Source organism: Balaenoptera acutorostrata, chromosome 10, assembly GCF_949987535.1.
Source record: "Balaenoptera acutorostrata chromosome 10, mBalAcu1.1, whole genome shotgun sequence".
Lineage (NCBI taxonomy): Eukaryota > Metazoa > Chordata > Mammalia > Artiodactyla > Balaenopteridae > Balaenoptera > Balaenoptera acutorostrata.
The window spans coordinates 35,616,947-35,634,739 of NC_080073.1; the positions used below are offsets into that span (position 1 = coordinate 35,616,947).

The 17,793-nt window shown below is 49.5% G+C and overlaps 1 protein-coding gene across 4 annotated transcripts in view; it reads right to left on the reverse strand.

The window, feature by feature from the left end:
- CACNA1D (calcium voltage-gated channel subunit alpha1 D) overlaps positions 1 to 17,793 on the reverse strand; it is a 322,525-nt gene that overhangs the window by 18,581 nt on the left and 286,151 nt on the right. For all 4 annotated transcript variants that reach the window (XM_057555475.1, XM_057555477.1, XM_057555479.1 and 1 more), the window contains 7 exons: positions 17,013 to 17,104; positions 15,962 to 16,121; positions 15,265 to 15,392; positions 15,030 to 15,126; positions 11,519 to 11,621; positions 11,080 to 11,181; positions 6,142 to 6,272 (listed from right to left, as the gene is read on the reverse strand). In XM_057555475.1, coding sequence (XP_057411458.1) covers positions 6,142 to 6,272; positions 11,080 to 11,181; positions 11,519 to 11,621; positions 15,030 to 15,126; positions 15,265 to 15,392; positions 15,962 to 16,121; positions 17,013 to 17,104 — 813 coding nt within the window. The remainder of the gene's footprint in view (positions 1 to 6,141; positions 6,273 to 11,079; positions 11,182 to 11,518; positions 11,622 to 15,029; positions 15,127 to 15,264; positions 15,393 to 15,961; positions 16,122 to 17,012; positions 17,105 to 17,793) is intronic.

The window sequence follows — 17,793 nt, forward strand, 5'->3', positions numbered from 1 at the left end:
ACCACATACTTCATAACTGGTTTATCCCAGGCACTACCCAGTCAGAGCACAGGTGGGCCTTCAGACCACAATAGGCTCCCAGAGGTCCCCACTACACCAGGCATTCGCCCTTTAGTTACTGAATCACAGAGGGGTTTGGTGCAGGGCTGGGATGTTAGCAGGGGGTGAGGAGACTCAAAGTGCTGGGGGCCACAGCTGTCAACTAGCAGGTACAGCTGTGCTTCAACATTTTCACAGGGGTCACCCCCACGCCCACGCCACCACCCATGGTGCTGTGTGAAGAGGTCAACCCTGTTCTCTGGCCCCATGGACTCTGCTGTGAGAACCCAGAAAACCCACCACGAGCTCCTAGACTTAAGACAGTCTGCACACATGGGAACAGAATCGGGGGTCAGGCCTGTTTCCCAAGTGGAACAAAGGTCACAGCACAGAAGACATCACTCCAGGCTGGGAGGGACACTCTCAGTCATGCATAGGACGGGCCTGGGGGACTTCTGCTAGCACCACTCTTCCCACTGGCTACACGGCTCCCCCACCCTGCCTGGCTGTGGATGAGCACAGCCAGGAGCTGGGCTTCCCCACATCCTGGGGCTCTCCACGCCCTGCACACACGCACACATGCACACAGCCTCCAGTCTGCACAGACCAGGGCTTGTAACCCTTCTCTTCTCTAGACATTTCAGGAACTTCAAGGTTTTGCACTAAGGTTACTTTTGAATACCTCTGGGTATCTTGGGCTCAGCATCAGGTGTACTGACTCCTCGACTACTGCTTGGAATCAGCTGAGAATTTCAGAGGGGACCCCCCCCCCCTCGAAGCAACTTCTTGTGCAAAAAATCTACTTTTTGTAAGATGTGAGAAAACAACCTGAAGAGTTACTTCTGTTTACATCTTTATGCATTTCCTAGATATCTCAAAAAGGGGAGAATTCTCTTTCTCGATGGATCACTACAGAACAGAGAAGAGGTCAAAGAAAAACAAGAATTTCTTAAAGTTCTGGTAGTAAACAGGCATATGATATTATTATTGTTGTAGTCTTAATAATAAGCAATTATACGTTCAAAGTGCTTTACAATCACTTAGCTATTCCTCACAACAGCCCTGTGAGGTAGGTCGACATTATTACCCCCATTTTACAGATGGGGGAAACTGAGGCACAGAGAGGTTAAGTGTCTTGCCCAAGGTCACACAGCAAGTGAACGCTGGAACTGGGACTAGAACCCAGGTTCCCTGACTCCCAGTGTCCTTGAAACTGGACCACACTGCTTCCAAAGAGGCATCCCCGGACTGGCTTTGAATTAAAGACGGACAATGTCGGATGAGGTTTGGGTGTGGTGGTATTTCCCGTGGACGCGTTAAGATGGAACCTGAGGTGTCGCCTGGGTTGGTTTGGGCATGCAGGTGTATGTGTTAGTTTAAATGGGGGTGTCTGAGCTTCCTGTCCTGTCCACATCTCCCTGCATCCTGCACTGGTCACTGCAGAGAGTGGAGCTGGATGGTCAGGAGGTCATGACGGACTGGCGTATATAAAAGGAACTTTGTCAGCCCAGTGCCAAGGGGCCTGCCAGTCTTTGGTAGTTCAGGTAAACTAGGGATGCAGGACTTTGGAATGGAGTCAGCTGCCCACCTTAGGCAGGTCTGCTTAATCTTTTTAATAATTTTTTTTTTTTTTTTTTTTTTTTTTACTGGCCAGCATCAGGAAGTTGTGTTCATTTCATTTCTCTGTGGGGCGGCTGCCCCCCTCCTTTGCTCTCTCTCACTCTTTCCCTTTCTCTGAGTCTCTGCTTGGAAGGGAAAACTGTTAAGCCTTGCTCGTTCCCTTTCATGAAAAGGAGCCACCACGAGCAGCGTCCACGACAGGAGACCACGGCTCCGCAGTTGAGCCACGGCCCTGCTTCCACCTTCCGGAGGAGTGCTTTGCTTGGAAGGGGTCTCTCTGGGGCCTTGGGTTTGCTTTTTCCTGCATTTCTCCCGAAATGCTGTTTCAGTAGAAATAAGCCCACTTGAGACTTTTCCCTTTCAAGGCCTTAGCCACAAACGCCTTCCGACTAACGAGCTTGGTGCTGTAGCTCAGGCAGAAAATTCTAAAGCATCCGTTCAAGCATCTGAAACAAATGAATCAGCCAGTGAAATCTCATCTGTTAGCATCTGTTCTTCTCTTAGATTAAAAAAGAAAAAAAAAAAGCCTTTTTATGGCTTTAGATGGAATCATGCTTTTAAAAAAAAGACAAAAAAATCTTGCTAATTTTTAGACTAGATAACAGGTGTGGGATATTCTACAGGTTCAATGTTTGTGGAGTATCCCATTTTCCTCTATCTTTATGCCCGAGCCTCTCCGAGGGGGCCATATCAGGGACTGAGAGTCATTAGATTCTGGTCCACCACCCACATTTCTACTGGGCCACCTACACCACCACCTGCCAGCTAGAGCTCAGGCTTTCACATTATAAAACCTAACCACCTAATTCTTTACAAGCCGGAAATGACGGTCTCCTCCTTAAACCCAACTTCCAAACAGGTAAGAAAAAAAAAAAAAGAAAGAAAAGAAAAATCTATCCCTCTCAAGTCCTCCTGTCCTGAAGACGGGCAGGCTCCCATCTGGGATAAGTGGGGGACAGTCTCCCCTCAGTCCACCGGAGTGTCTTTTGCAAAAAGGAAATCCTTGAACGTTGAAAGAAAAAGAAATGAACAAAACTTTCCCCACTCTGGGATCTTTTTTCTTTTTCTAATCCGTGAGATACTGGACTAATTAGCGTCTGTATATTGCAGTCCTCATCTGGAAGATCTGATGAGGCATTACTATTTGCTGGGAAGGGGACAGAGTTTTCGTGGCTGCAGAGCTGTGTTCCTTTATTTACTTGCTCCTTGTGGAAATCTGCAGGTCACTGGGATGCAGCAACAATGGATGACGAGCAAAGGCTGAGTCAAACTAAAGTGAATATGGCATGTGGGGGATGAGTGAGAGAAAAAAAGCAAAGCCTGATGCAGCTTCTCTCTGCTTCCCTCTGGAGAGGGGCTGGAGAGAAGGCTGGCTTTAATGATGAAGATGGATGGACGGATGGAAACTGCACACTCATTCAGACCACAGAGGCCAGAGGACACCAGGTGCCAAGCTCCTACCCACACGTGGATCCAGGAGCTCCTCAAGCCACCCCCCTTCATGTAGAAGGGGCCCTGCAGTTGGTCTGAACAGAGGGAGACCAGATGGAGCCCACAGAGTTGATAACCAGAGTGCATCTGTGTGCCCTCCGAAACCATTCCAATGTGGGGTGGGGGGGGAGGCGGGGGACAGAGAACGTGGACCAGCTCTGACCCTGCTCAGACAGACTGCACCCTACGCAGCACAAGCACGCACTGGCCTATGTCTTGACTGCTGTGCTCACCTGACGCCCACACTCCACTTTTCATTAGTAATTGGGCTTTCAGCCTCCCGGCACCCCTGGCACAGGGAGAAGCAACTCATCCCACTTCTCGACAGGCCGTGCCCACCTTGGGGAGCTTTCTTGAGGATCTGTGTACTCATCCTAGAGCCACGGTTGATCCATTTCTCCTCCCACTGCCATCTGACCCCGCTTCCCTAACTGCCACATCGTCACGTAATATTTCCTCAAGGCAGAAAGGAAGTGCCTCGTCGTGCTAATTAAATGTAGAGTGACAAATCACATCTGAAGCCCTTTCTAGAGCACAGGAAGCCAAAAATGTGATGAGAACTATCCTTCAGGGAAACAAAAATTTTCTGTTTTTAATGTTTGCTGCAGAATCAAATGCATTTTCAGAATGTATCTGTCAAGATTATGAACACAATTTACTAGGCTGGGTACTCAACATAAATTACAGTCACAGCCTCAACTCCCAATGGAACCACGTGGAAATGTGTTGATATTGGCATCTAACCGGAGATATCTGAATTTCACCAAGGAAATGAAACTTTCTACAAACAATGAAATGAGAAAATGTCCAGGGGAAAAACATTATTGTGACACAATGTAACAGAATCTTTTTAACCCATGATGTATAATGTAGCTTCAGCATCATTTGAACTTTCAACTTAAAGACTCAGTGAAACCCACCCATGAAATGTGATTATTAATTACGTAGCCATGTGTTGTTGTTCAGGTTTTTAAAACATCCAAACACTATACCCAGCCACCAGAGCAAGCACTGAAGCCATCTAATTGGGAAGCCTTGGGGACTCAGTAAAGGTATAACCCTGTATCCAGATGGTCATCGTATATGCCTTCCGCAGAAAACAGAAGGGTCTCAGCACAGCGCTGCCTTGGTTACTGTAAATTGCGACACAGCCATCCATGAAAGAGTATGTTTCCCCCTCCAGAAAAGTCATCAAGCCCCACGAACTAGAATCTGAGAACAGCAAGCAGTTCCCTACAAGGAGGGGATCACAACACTCTGGAATCTGGCCCCCTAGTCGTCCAGGCCCAGCGCTGCTCTAGGGAAGAGCCTGCAGAAACATGATCATCACTCCCTGCCCTTGCACCCAGTCTGGCCACACCGCCCTCTAGAACGTATGGACCAGACCCGTTCAAAGTTTGCAAACACATCTCTTCAGTTTGCTTCTCTCTAAGGCTACTTGTGAGCTGTGATCGGGAGAAAGGCTGCCACTTTTGTAAACTGGATGGGTCAGAGGTGAAAGCTTTACTCAAATTCTGCAGGCTGAGATGGCAATCAGCTATTCAAGCCTGTGATTCACTGAACTCCCTTTAGGAGATGTGATCAGAGGAAGAAAGATCAGAAATTGTCTTTGGTCAGATTCAGCATCCATCCTTCCCCACCCCAGCCCCCATCACTGTCTGGGCAGAGCCCAGGTTGCATGATGAATCAACAGGTCACTGTCACACAAGGTCATCTCCTAACCCGCCATATGCACACACCCCACCCTCCTTCCTTCACGCGTTCACTGTCATTCATGTTCATTCTCTCTCAGCGAGATCACAGACAAGCCTTCACTTTGGTAATTACCATCACTGAGAACACAAGACAATGCAGGGCATTTTCCCCCAGAAAAAAAGCAAAAGACTATTCCATGTTGAACCTTACCCATACCGACAAGGCCCAGTTTAAGACAAATGGTGATAACAGGGACATAAAGGAAAAAGTTCTTTATCTTATGCATAATGGACTCAACATGCTCCGGACAGCAGAGATGACAGGGCTTTTGATTAATTTGGACAGTTGTTTCTGACAGCTTGCCAACCTCTGTAGTTCCATTTTTATAGTCCTTAGCATCTTTTCCTCATTCCTTCTCCACTCTGCTTTCTCAGTCACAGCACTCACAGACTTCCCTTCCTAGCCCCTCTTCGTGCAGGTCTCCACTGGGACTCCCTTTCCCCACACACCTGCTTCCCAACAGGGCTTTGGGCTCACCTAGGATTCTACACCCTTGAATGCATGGACCCGAGTTAGAACCAGAGGTTCCTGAAACCACATCCCCCCTCCAGGAGCCTGGGCGGGGCCCGGGCGGGTGAAGGGACCAGAGGCTGGCTGGGTCGAGAGAGAACAGCATTTGCACAGCAAGCCTCACGGCCATCAGGAGACAACACGCAGAGACAGACACACCACACGCACACACACACGCGCGCATACACACTCACACACACGCGCACACACGCACACATGCACTAGGAGGTGATGGATGTTACTGAGATGGACCGAAAACCAACAAGCAGTGGGGTAAGAAACAAACAGAAACAAAACAAAGCACTTGCGTTCAGATGGAAAGCTGTTTCGTGGGCGGCTAGGGCCCGAGCCCGAGGCTGGGGGAAGGTGGGTGCCTGCTCGGAGGACGCTGCCTTTGGAGAAGCCTTGGGGAGACAAGGCATGAGGGCAGCTCTGGCTCCCCTCCCGCCAAGGATGTGTGCCTCGGCCACTGTCCTGGGGGCCCTGCCCCACGGGCCGGGCCACAGTGGACGCGGATGCAGGGGCACGCCAGAGAAAGCAGGGAGGGGGAGGCACTTACCTGGTGGCCCAGAAATGGCTAGTCCACATTTGGGGGAGTGTGCAGTATCTCAGTTTAAACAAAATCCTGGCGGTACTGTTCAACCATGAATAGTCAGCTCTCTAGTATTTCAAATAAGCTCGTAAAATCGTTAGTGAAAAGGAGAAAAAGACAAAACAACAATTCACCTGTAGGGCAATTGTGCTGTTCTTCGCGGGGTATTTTCCCACCAGTCCTTGTTCTTTCCGTTTCTTGAATTTCCTAAAGTAGTCCTGTATCAGGAAAGTGGCATAGAACTTCCCCACGGTTACCTCATCATCTAAACGGAGAGACCAGACAGAGCTCTCCCGAATCAGCATATTTGCAGCAAGAGCCTAAACACTCACTTCTGGCTGGGGCTGGGGGCAGGGCAAGACGGGGCATGAGGCACTGAGCTCTCGCTTAGGACACGGGAGACTAAATCTAGCGAAAAGCAAGGTTGTGCAAAGCAGTTAAGGCTCAAAATTAGAGTCGGTTAAATAAACTGATGCTCAAAATTGCAGAAAATAATACACTTGTCATGAGTTTAATAGAGCAGCATATTAGTAACACTATGAAGTGCCGTTTTGGTTACTGATTCAAAATAAAAATTACAAAACAAAAAAAAGGCTTCATGGGTCATATTTTCACCCCTACGCATAGGGATTTGCATGTGTAATTACCACGAACACCCAGGACAATTAACCATCCAAATCCCAATGCCTGGAGATAAAGATAGAGACCTCAGAAAGGTGACAGACAGGCTTGGAAGGAGAGGACATTTCTGAAAAGTGACTGCAGACCCAGATTTTCATGTGCCCCCTTAATTCTCTGCCAATAGTCTCCACATGTCATTTCTTGGTTTGTAATTCAGAACTGCTTGTTTTCGATACTGCAAGTGACAGCTCCAACTAACCTCAAAGTTGAGCTGACTTATTTCTGCTTTGTTCAGAAACAACCCCATCGTGTGTGGCTGGGGAGCTGGAACTCCGCCGAGCGTGATTAAAGGTGATGCATGAGGCAGAATAGGGGCTCTGGCTGTCTCCTGGGAAACCACCCTGGCAGTGCCCGTGTGCCCGGGAGTCTCCACAAGGCCTGCTCACCCCCACATCTGTCCAGGGCCCCCAGGAGCTACTGACCACGGTTCACAGAGGCTGGGAGGAGGAACGGCTGCTGCCCTCAGGCTTTAGCACAGCTCCACTTGTGGCCAGGCTGCCCTTGCAACTTACGTGCCATCTTGGGTAAGGGGCTCGGCCTCTCTGGGCTTGCGTTCTCACCCGTAAACAGGCCTAAGCCTCTTGGAGGAGGAGCTGTGCGGATATCGGGAGAAGAGGCCCGTAGAGCACTCTGGGTGGTCCTAAGTGCCAGCGGGCGGGGGCTGGTGAGCCATCAGAGTCACCGTTATTTTACAACCTGCCAACAGTGGCATCCACTGAAATGGATCATAGAGCATGACAAGGTGGGGGACACTGGGACCCTCTTGGGTGGGGTGCATTCTGTGGCCGTGAGGGGGGTATCCCTGTCTGGACACTGCTGGGACATTCTGGGCTTCCCCCGGCCCCCAACTTCCTTGTCAGAAGCTACTCAGTATTACTGTGTAAGAAGATGCCTGGCGGTGGTCAGCCTTGAGAAGTGTGTAGCATACCTTCTAAACCCAAGCCCGGCAAGTCTGGGAATGGTGTAGGGGCCACCGAAGTGAGCCTAGGGCTTTGGATAGATGTGAAACCAGGTCCCTCATCAGTCTCGGGCTGGGTCCAAATGGTCCAACAACGCACTGTCCAGAGGCAGGAAGGCGAGAGGGGAGTGGACAGAGGTTCCATGACTTGCCCCAGGCCAAGTGAGTTGGGATGTGGGACCCCTGCGCCTGGGCTCTCCTTCTTTACCCCACCACCTCCCTGCTCCACCACAAGGGCCACCTGATCCTTTGGGGCCGCCTCTCCCAGAGTACAAGCCTACCTCCCCACCGGGCTACATGCAGGAGGTGGACCGACTGTGGCCTGAGAATCCCAGGGGCAGCCAGCCTCTGCCGGCCAGGGTTTCCAGTCTTCTCTGTGGGCTCCCACGAAAAACACTGGCTGTGCTCACAGAAGGCCCACCTCATCCCATGCTGGGATGCTTCCAGCAAAAGCAGGCCTAACCTTTCTCTCCCTTCCACCTGGATGGTGTTAACCTAGAGGGGCCAAGGGGGCTCCTGTGGGAGGGTCTCGGCTCTCCCTGGCCCAGAACCTGGGGGGCGGTGTACTCAGTGAAGAGGGCAGATCAGGTTTCTGCCCAAGGGGCAGCTCCAGGGCAGAGGGGCCCACCTGGGGCTCTACAGGGCAGGCCTCTCAAGGGTCACTTGGCCTTTTGCACTGAGATGCTGAGCTACTGAAACTGGGCCCAGGAAGAGTCTTAAGAACAGGAAAAGTCAAAGCTACAGCAGGTCAGAAAAGGAAGGAAGAGGAGTGAGTGTAGTGAGGCCGTCCGGGCTCAGGACTGCGGAGCGCGACGGGGTCGGCTCTGAGCGCTCCTCAGGGCAAAAGAGCCAAAGATCCAGGTCCGGGGCAAAGGCCCAAAGACAAAGAAGAGCCCCTGGGAGGAGGAGGGACTTCTAAAGGAGGGGGGAAGATCCACGAAACGGCAGGAGACTCGAGAGTGGAGGTGAGAACACGAGCAAGAGCCAGATGGGAAATGAGACAGCCCAGCACGGAGAAAGCAGAGAGGCTGTCACCGCGGCCAAAGGCGCCGCGAGAGCCTGGAATTCTGGCCTGGGTTCCGGGCTCATTCCTGAGTATCGCCTCATCAAGCTCATGATGACCTCGGCGGGGAGCGGGGCTCACATCACCCCTGTGCTGGCAAAGCCTTCTAAGATGGGCACCTACTCTGCTCTGTCACCAGGTCTGTAAGGGACCCCCGAGCGACCCACGTCGACCAGTCACAGGTTCAGGGCTGGCCTGGCTCAGTTTTCTGCCCTCTGACCAGGTTACAGTGGGTGGGACACCGAGCCCCTCAGCCGTGGGAGCTACCCATCCACTGGCCCAGAGGGTCGTAAATATGCTCTCCTTTTCTAAGTGCTCCACGGTGTGGGAAAGGCTGGGACCCAGTGGTCTACTGGAAGGTAAAAGAGGAAAAACAAAGAGGCAAAGGGTGAATGCAGATGTTACAACCCTGCGCAGCAACTCAACCAGAGTCTGTCCACCGAAGCCACCTATGGAAGTTCAGTGACGAGAGCACTTATTTGAGATTCAACCTGGATAAGCTCCAGCACATCCACAACCCATGCCATGGAACTTCTGGAGTGTTCCATCCGTTACTGAGGCACTGTTTTTGTCCCAGGTTTCTCAGTGGTCTTACTGCCATTTTGGAAGAGATTAACCCTTGTCATCCTAACCCCCCCAATCCATGCTAAGAAATAACAGAGAGAAAACCAGGGCCCGCTATTGGACCAAGAAAGCGGAAGACTACGTAGCCTTCGTGAGAAGACCAGTAGGGCTAAAAGCTGATCAGCTTTGCCAAGGAAGGGAGCCAAATTCTGGACTTTTTTTCTGGTGAGATGAAAAGAAAGGAAGTTTCACAGTAATGCGAATGACTCTCTCCAGGCGAGACTTGCCAGGATGGGCGCTGATGTGAGAGAGACTGGGCTGTGATGAGGCTGGCGTTTCAAGAGAGACGGGAGGTGCGGGTGCCATTGAGGCAGGTCCCCCCGGACAGGTGGGGCCCGCTACTCTGAAGCATGCGTCTGCATCGTGAGAAACATGTAGGGGAATACAACTGGCAAGAGATAACTCCGATTCCATGCCACCACCCTAAAACAGAATTGCTTCAGAATATTCTGAAAGACTGAGACTTGAAAGGAATGGAGGCTGCAGAAAAAGCTCAAGCACATTGTTACAACGATTGGAAAAAGCAATTCGTCTCAGCCATGCGAGCACCTGGGTGTGCAGCTAAAAAGAAAAGAACGAAAACCAAAGGGTCGTTTTAAGCGTGCAGTATCCGTTCTCCTGTGGAGAGCCAGGGTTCTCTCTCTAGGCGGGAGTTTCCGTTTTGGTTTTGTTCTTTCAGTGTTTTGTTTTGCACTTTATCCCCTTATCATTTCTTTGTGGGCCATCTTTCCCAGCTTTGAGCCGGTGGCCCTGCCAGCTCTGGGTGGCTCCCTCCAGCCACAAAAAGCTCATCCTGCTGCTGGATTCATGCCGGGGAGCGGAGCTGGCCAGCGTGCTGCTCTCTCTGCCCCCGAGAGCCAGAGGTTGTCACCTTCTCAAAAGGAGAGGCCACCGTCCGGGCTCAGCTTCTGGACCTGAGCCAGCCCGATCTGGAGGCTGCGGGAGCAGTGACACTATAAAATTTCAGTCGGTTACAAAACACACCAAACACCTGTAACGTGCCCAGGGCTAGGGGGTAAAGTGCGGGCATGTTGGCACCGAGCGAACGGATCCTGCACCTTTAAAACTCGAAAATAAAAGTCAAAACACAATCACCTCCACTTGTAAGTCCATGTATACTTAGACAAAAATGGAAATACAGTATCTGTATTATATATATATATATGTGTTTTATATATATATATATATATAAATCTGAGAAAAGTTTAGTCAGTTATTTTATGATAACAAAAGGAAATAAGCATGCCTGTTAGTTCCGTCTCTACTCTAAATTCTAAACAAAGGGACGTTTTTGGTAATTATGGTAGCAGATCCAGTCTTAAGAACATTTCAGAAACACCATTTTCTGAAAGCTTTTTTGTGTGTGTGAGAAGTTTTCAACAGTATGTTGAAGGTTATAGGAAAACTAGTTTTAAACACTTCATTTTGGGCAAAAAACCAAAAAAACAGGCTTTTGGTTTTGAGGCAGCAAGCTTGTTCTCCTAACATTAATTCCTCCACCCACAAGAGAACCCCGGCTTCAACCATGTGGGTCTTGATTTCCTTCTCACTGAAGCCTCTCCTTTGTGTGCAATGGTCTTCACGTTACCCCAAATCATTACACCAATGGCTGAAGGGCCTTTAGCTGTTGGCCTCAGTGCTCTGGCTGGTACCTTAAGCATTCTGCAAACACGCTGGGCTTCCTAGAGACTAGCATTGAAACCAATGTGCTGGTCAAGAACTACTTAGGAAATAAATTGCACTGACCACCAGCTGGAGGGACAACTTGGTCAAGTAGTTTCATGCTGGTTTTCTTCCAGATTTTCTTGATCACAGCTCGGAGTTCTTCATTAGCTTGTTCCAGGTTCCCTGAATTCAAAAAGCAAGAGGGGGGAACAAGCCTTGTTTCTTTTGCCCAGCAATGCCTCTCTGTTCTCACCGGGGCTGCTGGTGGCCCGAGTCACCTCTCAACCTTCCAGGATAAGGTGAAGCACGGAGGGAGGGGAGAAGGGTTGAGGGAAGCAGGTCCAGCCAGTGGGGCCAGCAAGGATGTTCTCACTTCACATACCGCCCCATTCCCTGGGCAGGGGAGTGTCCCCCGCCCCGCACCCCACCTTTGACAAGAAGAGGCCCAGATGGGAATCAAGGTGGGATACGGCCTCCCCTTCCTCTTCTCCCACCTGTCCTGCTTCCAGGGAGGGCTCACCTTCCGTCTTGATTTTAAGAGCCGTTCGGACCAAAGCAAACAGAGTTGCATTAAACATGACTGTCCCATCACTGTTGAGCGGCATGTTCATGGCAACTAGTCTCTGTAAAAAGAAAGAAAAGTCCCTTAATAGAACGCAAACGAATGATGACAGCTGCAGCCCTTTTCCTCGTTTGTTCTCTGTTTATCCCTCATCTCCTTTCTAATCAACCCTTGATTCAACTCAACAGCCATTTGCGGGGGCATCTACCATCTGAGGAGCTCTGAGCTGACAAAGATCAAAGCTTGAGTCATGAAGCGCAAACGCGGGCACTCAGAAGATGCATTTTGTTTGTTTTTTTAGACTCCCTACTTACTGTGCATGCATTCCTCTCCCTTTCTCATTAACCGGCTCTCCCTGTGTCTTGGGGTCAGGCCTCCATTCTGGGCACATCCTTAAGGCTGTTTGGGGGTAAAGTGATGTACCAGGTATGATGGGCCAGGCACAGAGCCTGGGACAAAGGTCCTCCACCAACAGGGTCCATTACTTTTCCTAACGCAGGGAGTGTCCTTCAAGGACCCTGCCCTGGTGAGACCACTGTGGAGTGTTTTGTACAAGTCCACGTGGTTCTATGAGTCCAGTGTTTGGTCTCTCAGAGCTGGATTCCCACATCCTGCTTCTCTTTTCTCTCTCTTCGCCCCTGTAACACCACCACTGAGAGCTGGAGAGGACCTGGGTGAGTGAAATTCTCTGTGGCCCCAGTTACTGCAGATGCCATGCCCACAGCAAAGGGCTGTGCAAGGGTTAAAGGAGCTCACAGACACTTAAGACTCCAGCCAGGTGCCTGGCACATGGTAAGTGCTAAATAAGTGGTACTTAGAACTTCTAACAGTTTCAAATTTCTTACTTTTGGCTGACAAGGAGTCCCAAGAGAAAGATCTTAAAGCACTTTTCCTCCTCCCTACTAAGGGACTGGAGTCTTGTGTACACATGATTCATCCCACCCAAATTCCTAGTCCTAGGAGAGCCTGCACAGTCACTTGCTTTTCCTGGCAAGTTCCTGAATCAGCAAAATGGACTACTTTGTGCCTGAAGGACACGTAGATCCTTTACATAAAAGGGTCTGGAAATGCAAACACAAAATAACAGCCATGAGCCAGAACCCATCTTGTTCTTGGAAACAGAAAAGAGGCTGATACTGGGAAATTTATGGGAAAAAAGTCAACGTCTGTGGCTTATACTCTGCCTACATCCAGAGTCCAGGATGAGGAGAAGCAAAGACTCAGGCAAGGACCCCAAGGACTTGCCAACTGGACTTCCAGCCCAGGGAACAACGAGTTTTGGCTCAGATTTCTCTGAAAGCCTGAAATACATTGTAGACTCCACTCTTTACTGTGGGTTCTGTCTAGAGCTAGTCCAGCATCTCTTTGGGGGTAGGGTGAACCCCTGACCCCGAATCCCCTTATATCTGTGGGAAGAGGGGACCGGTTGTTGCACAGACTGGCTGGATTTCTATAGGGTAGAGTTTCAACAGGCAAATCTTGCATTTCTCCTTTAAAAAGGGGGATCTTTTTCTATTGCTACAGCTGACTCAAGGTGGTTCGATGTGAGTTCTATGAAAGGAAAACAAATCTCAATGAGAGCTCACAGAGAGCATGGTCTGATGTGAAAACTTCAGGAATGGGGTGAGGTGGTGACAGGGATAGAGTAGGATAATTAAATAGATAGCTTAAAAATCCCACTGTTGGGGGGGACTTCCCTGGTGGTCCAGTGGTTAAGAATCTGCTTTCCAATGCAGGGGATGTGGGTTTGATCCCTGGTCGGGGAACCAAGATCCCACATGCAACGGGCCAATTAAGTCCGTGTGCTGCAACTACTGAGCCCGTGCGTTCTGGAGCCTGTGCGCTGCAACTACTGAGCCCACGTGCCACAACTAGAGAAGCCCACACCCTGCAACGAAGAGCCCACACACCGCAACGAAAGAGCCCGCATGCCACAGTGAAGACCCGACGCAACCAAATATATTAATAAAAAAAAAAATCCCACTAGGGGATTAAAGTCAGAAAGGGAATTCTAAGGGAGTTTGGGAGACTGTTTAAGCAGTGGGAGACAACTCAAGAAAAGAATCCAGTAACCAAGCAACAATCTACATATGTAGTTAAAGTACAAGACAATAGATATGAGATCTGAATCTTGTTATATGAAGTCAGGGAATTAATGGTCCTTGAAGAGTTGCATTTCTGCGTGTAGCCAAGACAGGAATATAGATGAAAGGGGAAAGAAACTAGGTGAAAGGGGACATTATACCAAAACCTGAGATGAATTACCATGTTTTAGTATATGTTACCACCCTTTTGCTAATATACATGTCATGTAAAGAGCGCCATGACAGTCCTGGTTAGACCATCAAGGGTTAAAAGAGGAACTAAGGATACAAGCCTTGACGTCTAGCCAAAAATGAGGAAGAGGGCGATCTTCTCCCTTACCCCCTTTTTCTTTGATTATGAAAATGTAGCCCTCTTTGTTCTCGGGGCTGCGCTCCCTTGTCTGCCCGCTTGTATCTCTCACAAGCATCCTATGCTAACTCACTCTTTGCCGGCCACTTTGCCTCACGCTGAATTCTTTCTACATCGAGACAAAAGAACCTGAGTTTCAGTAAGTCCTGACACCAGGTGAGTGGTTTTAACTAAGAGACAGTGGGTTCAAGTCCCCTCCTAAGTCAGGAGTTGTGGGTTCAAGTCTCAATCTGAGGTGCGGACAGGTTCAACTCCCGTCCGAGGAGGAGTGTGGTTTCAGCAGGAGATCTGAATCCATCCCCGAGACGCCACCGCTGGATGCACACGAGGGGCACGTCACTGTGTGCACCATCACACAAGTTAGGAAATGTCCAGGCCACCAAGTCCTCTCCACTCTACTCCCTAGGTAGATCCCTAAGCCATCCCCTCCTCTCCATGCCCACTTCCCTCTGGCTCTCGGTACTTCACAGGGAGATAATGCAACAGCTCTCCTGGGTGTTCTCCTGTCCCTAGTTCACTTCTCCACTGCCAAGAGTCAACTTTCTAGAATGGACGTCTACTCCTGTTTCTTCCATGGGACTCAGCATAGCACAGAAGGCTCCTCGCAGCTACGCTCAGCTTGGGTCTGAGGCGTTCTGCCACCTCCTCTTGCGTTCCAGCCACACCGACTCCCCATTCTCTTGCCTCCACGTCTGGGCTCCCTTTCTGCAATGCCCTTCCCCCTCTGACAAACTCCTACTTCTCTCCTGCTGGACCTGATGCAAATGTCACCATCCCCTCCTTCTACCCAGTGACAAATTACACAATTCCCTTCCTATTCTTATTGTTGGCTGACAGGGTGACCTAAGAGTTACACAGCTGAGAACCCCTCCAGGGCAGTAACCACAGGTCATTCATCTCGGCATCTCCAGTGCCTGACAGCAGGCTCCACAGAACGTCACATAGTAAGGGTTTGTTGACTAAAGCAGGGAGTCCCTGCAGGAGAGGCCGTCAGGGATGCCAACAGGACACTTACCTTGCAGGCTACCCTGTGTGGACACAATTTCCCAAACCCCAGGGGGGGCTGGATGCGGCGGAGCAGAGTGACCACGTCCAGGTGCTTGATTCTTCCCCTGGAGACAAAGTACGGCATGAGGTGCAGGGCAGCAGCAGCAGGCCTGGGCTTTCGGTCCATCCCACCTTCCACAGAAAAGCACACCCAACATCCAGAAACAGCCCACACAAGCCAGATGGAATTCTTTTCAACCTACTTTGCCTCGGGGTCATATTCGGACCATATTCTTTTGAATTCGTCTAAATGGTGAGGCCCCAGAATAGACCAGTCCCGGGTCAGATAATCGAAATTGTCCATGATGACAGCCACAAACAGGTTGATGATCTGTAAAAGCCAATCGAGAGGGAGTTTCAGCTGTAGCGGGATGAGCTGGGTTCAACCCTAGTGAGTGCTTCCTAATTATAAGGGTCACAAGACATTTGGACCCATTTCTCCTAGAGAGGCTGAAAATCTTTCATTCTAGAGAACGTTTAAGAAAAAGGCAGACTTCTAGCTCTCCAAAATGGTTTGGGTATAGGCCCAGGGGAGGGCAGGGGGGAATGTACTGTCTGTCCTTTTGAAACACACTGCAGTGTTATAATTTGCCACCAAATAACTCACTCTCATAAGTCGCTACTATGTGCAGTGGCTTTGAGATTTTTATAAAGGAACCAGCAGCCCTAAGAAGCTGGGGTGGTGAAGCCTGTTAGCGAGCACCCAACCCCTGCTCACACCAAAGCTGCTAGTAACACAGGCCTTGCTCAGCAAAACCTCGACGGCCCAGTGGAGTCTAGACTGCTCGTCAGCATAAAATACCCCACAGCTATTTGACGGGGCAACGTCATTGGTCTGAATCCCAAATGCTACATGAATATGTGTCCATTGGTGGTGGGGTGGCTATTCTGATCACTTACCAGAAATGCGCAGAGCATGTAAAAACTGATGAAATAAACAATGGCGAAGTTGCTCCCACAGGTATACTCCTCCCCGGGGTTGTAATCAGACTCGGGGTCACAGAGCTTTCCCGGGAGGCAGGCCAGCATGATTTCCTGCCAGGCCTCCCCCGTCGCACACCTTTTTTAGATTAAGCAAAGAAACGAAGAAGGCATTTGAGGCTTAGATCTTTAAGAAATTTTAAGAAAAAAAAATTTTTTTTTTAATTAGACCAAAACCTAAGTACTTTGGGGGGAAAGCCGGTTGGATTTAGTGAAAATTCCTACACTGAAATTCCTACTTATTTTCAAATGCAACTTACCTATCATTAAGGGAGGCCTGTTGCAACTCCCTTTGATTTATATCAGTCACTTGATACAAGCACATCAATTCTTTTTGTATAAAAGGATGTTTGTTTTGTTGTCTTCTCTCCTTTAAACGCTTATGGTACGATTTTTAAACGATTATTATTTTTAATGACCTAACATCTGACAACTTGATTAGATCCCCATTCATTCTGTTGAAAGCAAAGAACTGGAAACTATCTAACTTACAAAGAACTTGCTCTCCAGTCATTAGGACTTGCTTGTATGGTTTCTAGAAAGTTCTCTCACTTTAAGGCGCTTTGTTTACAAAGCTATTAAATGGAGTTAAAAACAATCCCATAAAGTTTGAAATTGCACATCTCAGGATGCTCCCCACTGACTGTGCAAAAGGCCTCTACATTCCTGCTAAATTTTCATTTTCCTGGTTGTTTAAGCACACGCGCCCATGTGTAAGCATATACCCCATACCTTCTCGGCGGCTCAGTAGACCTACTAACTCCCAAGTGGAAAACCTTAAGCCAATCACAATGGGAATGACCAAAAGCCTGCAAAATTCCTCTGTGACTAAAATGCTACCGTGTCTGTTTAATAGTACAAAACCAACAAACACAAAAGGCCACCATGACCAACTGCTTTAAGAACCCGGGTCCTCTGCTGCTCTGGAGCCCAGAACCAGAGAGACTTGCTCCGGGCTGGACTCAGTCACCTGAAGAGCAGCAGCACGGCCTGGGGAAAGGTCTGGAAATTGTTGTTCCTGTTGATCTGGTTGTTATCTCTCATGGCAACTTTCCCAAACATCTAGAGAGAGAAATTATTAGGGGAAAAAAGAAAAGATTTTGTCATACCGAAAAAAAAAAAAAGAAAAAAAAAAAACCCTCCATATGTGAATTTACAACTCAAGTTTGGTCAATACCCAGAGTGCCTGGCACTTTATTCATCCCACTAAGATATGCTGGGCTCTGTGCTAACCGCTGGGCACATTCTCAGCTCAAAGAGTTCCTACCCTGCGGAAGGGATGCAAAAAGTAACCAGACAGGCAGCCTCTCCAGATGGGAGCTGGGCTGGTTCAGCCCAACGGGGAAGCACAGAATAGGCTCACAGGATCCCTGAGGCTGGGGGCTGGGGTCAGGGAAGGCCTCCAGGGAGAGTGAGGTTAAGGCCCAGAACTGAAGGGGAAGGAGAAGCCAGTCAGGTGACAAGGAGGGTGAAGAATGCTCCAGGCAGAGGGAGCACGACCTGCAAAGGAGCAGAGGCGACATGCCCCGGGGGCTCCAGGAAATGAAAAGAACGTGAGTGTGACGAGCAGCCCGAAGACCAGGCTGCAGACAAGCATGGGGGGCCAGTGGGCCATGGGAAGGAGGGTGGGCTTTGCCTTAAGGGCCAGGAGAAGTCAGTAAATTCTTCACTTGTGGGGATCACAGAAGCAGACTGACATTTTCGAAGATCCTGATGGCCGGCAAAGACTCTTGAGTGAACACGGGGGTGGT